Below are 5,186 nucleotides of genomic sequence, written 5' to 3' on the forward strand. Positions count from 1 at the left end.
TGCAGCAAGTGTGACGTCTGTCTGGTGCTTTTCTGACGACAGGAACTGTTTTTGGGACTACCATTGTATTCATATTTAATAAATGACTATTCATAACAAATATGACTGATGTGTGATTATTATTCATGCTATATACTGATATAGGGCTAAGTAAGCAATCAATCCTGCAAATGAACCCTTAGTTGTTCAATATATTTATTCAGACAATGTGAGTAGAATTACAGAAAATTCTCCTCCCGCCAACGTTGCAATATTACAACATTTCCCTAAAAACTTACCAAAACGTAAACAATTTTAAAACTCTTTTATTTCTGCCCCAGAGGCTCCCTACAACAACATCTGAAAGGTCAAAACAAAAATTTGAATGTTTTTCTATATTTGGGCTTTACAGGGTTAAAGGTCAGTCCATCTTCAGTGGCTACACTTGGCAGCTCCCTGTCCTCTTTCACCATTTGCATCGAGGCAGAAGTTACTATGGCGACAGGGGATGTGCTTTTATTTTTATTTGACAAGTTGCAGGTTAATTATTATTTTAAAGTTCTTCAAATATTTCGTTTTTAAAGCCAAATATTTTTAGTTTAGAACAGCTTCCTGCCGCTGCTAATGGAAACAATGCTAATGTTAGCATTAATGCTGGGAGCCTAAAGATCAAAACAATGAGCGGAAACTTAGAAATGATAAGATTAGGTACTTTTTTGTCCCAGGGAGCTACTGTTCAACAGCTGCATTAAACCTAAAACATATTGTGGCCAAAGCCCCATTAAAATAACATTCAGAGAAGAAAATATGTAAATATTGCACATGACTGGCAAGACGAATCATTAATCATTTACATGTGCGGTTACAAAATGACAGATATAGTTCTAGTTTTGTTAGGGTATTCCTACCTTGGAGAATAACCCTGCAGGCTGTGTGTCACTCTGTCTCATTCCCTGGTGTGTGTGCTCTCCTCTCTTACAGGGTCTTGAAGCATTCTGTGGACGCTACCTTTGAAGACAAGGGCCCCAGTCCAGGCTACAGGATAGAAATGTCCATCTTCTATGTGGTGTATTTCGTGGTCTTCCCTTTCTTTTTTGTCAACATCTTCGTTGCTCTGATCATCATCACCTTCCAGGAGCAGGGAGACAAGGCCATGTCTGAGTGCAGCTTGGAAAAGAATGAGGTAAAGCAGAAAGACAATGTCATCTGGACAGTCTGAATCCAGTCTGAATCCCGCGCACACTACTGTAATCACTATCTCCATCATCAGGTTTACCTAATTTTGCCTTTTTGTTTGCTGGATATTCTCAAATGTTATGAACAGATTTTCTTAAAACATTGAAGAAAGGCTTGTGATAAAGAAGCCTGAGGAGCTCATACTGAGGCACAACCAACATGTCTTAAAAAAATTTGCAGACAAAGGTTTTGCTTATTGGTTTTATGGAGGTGTGATAAGTGTCTGTATTAGAGATAATGTAGAATTACCTCATTTTTAAATGTTGACAGTGAGCACATTTATTTTAGCACAGCACAGTGAAAACACATTGATAAAGCCATGTAAGAAATTCTCGTTACATTTTGTGAATTGAAAAAAAAAAGCAGCTGGGACTAGAATGTTTGTTCGCTTATTGGTAATCAACCAAGACTGGGGTTTGCACACAGACAGTGAAGCAGAGCTGTGCTTTCTGTTCCAGAGGGCTTGTATTGACTTTGCCATAAATGCCAAACCTCTGACCCGCTACATGCCCCAGAACACGCAATCCTTCCAGTACAGGATGTGGAAGTTTGTGGTCTCACCTCCATTTGAGTACTCCATCATGATCATGATTGCCCTCAACACTGTGGTGCTTATGATGAAGGTAAGAATTTATGAGTTGGATATTTTAACCAACATAATGCTAAATGCATGTCGTTTGTTAGGCCTTTTTGAATGTTATATGGAGTCAGTCCTGGATTCAGTAGCTCGTGAAAGTAACATCTTGACGCTTTGAGACATATGCTAAGTTTGTTCCCTGATACCTTTCCCACGTCTGCACAGTAAATATGAAGCAATTGCCAGAAGCTATTTCATTAGCATAAAGCCTGGTGGAAACAGCTAGCCAAGCTCTGTATAAAGGTAAAAACATGTTTAAAACCTAGAATGAGATGATGGCCATCCACATGCTTTCTGTAGCTTCATACAGTATGCACTGAACAAACTGAAACAATGACTTCAATTAAATGTATTCTGTCAACACATTTTGCATAACTGTATTAGGTTAGTTGAAAGCAATAATATTAAGTTGAACCTAATATGTTTTGTTTAAATATTATATTATTGCTTTCAAAACTCTGTTGACATAATACATTTCATTAAAGTCTACATTTAGGTTTTTCAGTGAGGGAACTGGGATCATTGTGGTGTTCATTACCTTGCTCAAGGGCACCATTGCAGTGCCTACGACATGAACCGGCACCTCTCAAAGTACCGGTTCACACCAAATAAGAGTTTTCCAAAATGCCAAAACAATAAATAAAATATATTACTCCAACATGTCAGCAAGATAACTTTATATGACGTTGTCTTTCAGTTCCATGGAGCTCCAGACTTTTATGAAGCGATGCTAAAGAACCTCAACATCGTCTTCACCACTCTCTTTTCTCTGGAGTGTATCCTCAAGATCATTGCTTTTGGTCCATTGGTGGGTAATATCAATGAAACAACGTTACAAACTCTGAGTAATGAATCACAACTAATGATTTTCAACTTTTGCTTCTCAGAACTACCTAAAGGATGCCTGGAACGTGTTTGACTTTGTCACAGTGTTGGGCAGCATCACTGACATCCTGGTGACTGAAATCAATGTAAGAGCAGCCCAATAATTAGAAAGAAATCCTGTTTGTTCAGCAGCCCGTTATCCAGAAAACAGATGCCTATTGTTCCAAAGACCCATTGCTCCAAAAACACACTAGTCCAACAAACAGTAGTGACTTGTTATTATGCAAATTGACTGAAGTTTTTTCATATTAAGGCGAATTACATAATAGGAAAAATGCCACCCTACAAAGTCCCTATAGCCTCTGATTGGCTAGGCACTTTATCGGTTGAGTTGGTATAGTTTATGCCTGAGAGGTTTGTTTATGTGCAGGATAAAACATCTGGGGAGGACAACAAGAAGCAGAGTTGGGCAGTGCAAGGAAAATAATATCAATATTGGATCAGGAAAGTCACAATCCTTCTCTTGTGGAGTGTTTGTTTCAGTGCGGTGTGTAATCAGAGCTATCAGGCCTTGGGAGCAATGGTCGGTTGCTTTAGTTGCTGTCACATGAATGCCCTTTGTTTTTTGACAGCCTTGATATCTTTCCAGACACTCTGTGGACCTGCATACATGTGTGTACTGTGAAGTAGCTTTTGACTGATTTACATGTGTGTATTTGGTGAGCTGTATCAGTTTATGTTGGGCAATATGACTGTTCCTGTTCTCCCGCCTCTCCGTCCTCTCTCCTCACCTCCCTCTGTTATCCCTCTCTCTCTTTGTTTTATCCCTCTGTCTGTCTGTCTGTCTGTCCGTCTGTCTGTCTGTCTGTCTGTCTGTCTGTCTGTCTGTCTGTCTGTCTGTCTGTCTGTGTGTATCTCTCTCTCGCTCTCTCTCTCTCTCTCGCTCTACGTTTCCATCTTGTCAACTGTCCTCCATGGTGATGCCATGCCCTGGTCCCAAATCACTAGACTACGGTGAGTGACTTTGCCTGCTCTTTAGCTTGCCTTCTTTCTTATTTAATATATAAACAAGATATGATATGATCTATAGATCAGGCTATGAATGATACATGAACAAATCTCTCTGTGTAAACCATCAGAATATAGATAGTGATTGGACTAGAACAGTAAGTGCTACTGAAGCAGAGAATTCAGACTTTTTGAGAAGATAGCCTTTAAACATATGAAATGTAGACACTGCAGGTGCATTTTTAACTAATATCTGTTGACATGGAAAATCCCCAGATGCCATGCCTGAGGGGGCTTTATTCCCCATTGTGTCAGTCTTTTTACATCAGGAAGTGAATTGACTTATTAATATATTTTGTCAAGCCATCATTGCAAAGATAAAAAGGTGTCTTGCAAACCTGTCTTTCTTATCATGAATTGCTGATGACATCAGAGGGGTTACTTTCTCAGAATGGACAAAGCTCCTCCAGCTTCTGATGTTCAAATGCACCTTGAGGCCCAAAGCAGGAGATGGTTTGTTTATCCTCATATCCTTGAGTGTCCAGTTAGATGAATAGAACATCAGATGTGCTCTGTGTGTAGTGTAGATTTATGTCTGCCCTTTTTACAATAAAGGAAAGACTCACAAAGTTTGGTAAGAAATCCCTTTTTGTTTCCACAGACTGTTTCTTTTGTGATATTACAAGGAAGTAACATCAAGCGAAATCTTAAACTTAAAAGAATAGAAGATTTTATTTCCAATCACGTACATTGAAATGTCTTTAAGCCCCTGTCACACTGTCCTGAAATTGACACCCGATGGACACACGAATATGGAATTGTGAATTTTGCACGAAGATGGCCCCGAACCACACACAAAGGCAACATTTACATTACATTTAAGACATACAACTGCAACGAAAGTAACAAAAACGATTATGTGTGAATTATATGTTATGATACTGTACTGATATTTTCAGACTTTGTTCTTTACTTTATCTGTCTTTATGTGTAGAAGATATTAAGTTTTCTCCGTAATGTTGTTTCCATAGCAACAACAACTTCCTGTCAACTCGCCTTCAAAATAATATATTATATCCTTTTCAGTTTCACAGAACAAAAATTGGGTTATTTACATAATATGTTTACCTGATTTTGTTGTGCAATAAAACAACCCGATGGACACACGATAAAGGAAATGTTCAAATTCAGCTCTGATCGTAACAACATTGGGACATTCGTGAGGGCATCTTAAGCCATCGGCAGCAACTTCGTGAGCGGTGGCAAAATCTTTGGCATGCCAAAAAATTGTCGAAAGACCTTGCGAAGGTTCATTTTCGTGTTGAATTCGTGTGTCAATTTTGCCCTTCGTAAGGCCATCGTGAGAGCATCTTTTTATCATCGGTGCCATCGGGCATTCGCCCCGATCAGAGTGAGGGCGAATGCCCGATGGCACCGATGATAACAAGATGCCCTCACGATTTGGCAAGATGCCCTCACGAGTGCCTTACGAAGTTGCTGC

General features: G+C 39.3%; 1 protein-coding gene across 1 annotated transcript; it reads left to right on the forward strand.

The window, feature by feature from the left end:
- Positions 1-960: 960 nt before the first annotated feature.
- LOC104944290 (voltage-dependent N-type calcium channel subunit alpha-1B-like) lies at positions 961-3,343 on the forward strand (the record flags this gene model as incomplete). The annotated part of the gene is made up of 5 exons (XM_010769807.1): positions 961-1,162; positions 1,674-1,838; positions 2,550-2,660; positions 2,740-2,823; positions 3,310-3,343. Coding segments are annotated over 5 exons (568 nt in total), but the record flags the coding sequence as incomplete, so codon positions are not given.
- Between the last annotated feature and the right edge of the window lie 1,843 nt (positions 3,344-5,186).

This window comes from Notothenia coriiceps, unplaced genomic scaffold (genome assembly GCF_000735185.1).
Source record: "Notothenia coriiceps isolate Sejong01 unplaced genomic scaffold, NC01 NC01_scaffold00007822, whole genome shotgun sequence".
Taxonomy (NCBI): domain Eukaryota; kingdom Metazoa; phylum Chordata; class Actinopteri; order Perciformes; family Nototheniidae; genus Notothenia; species Notothenia coriiceps.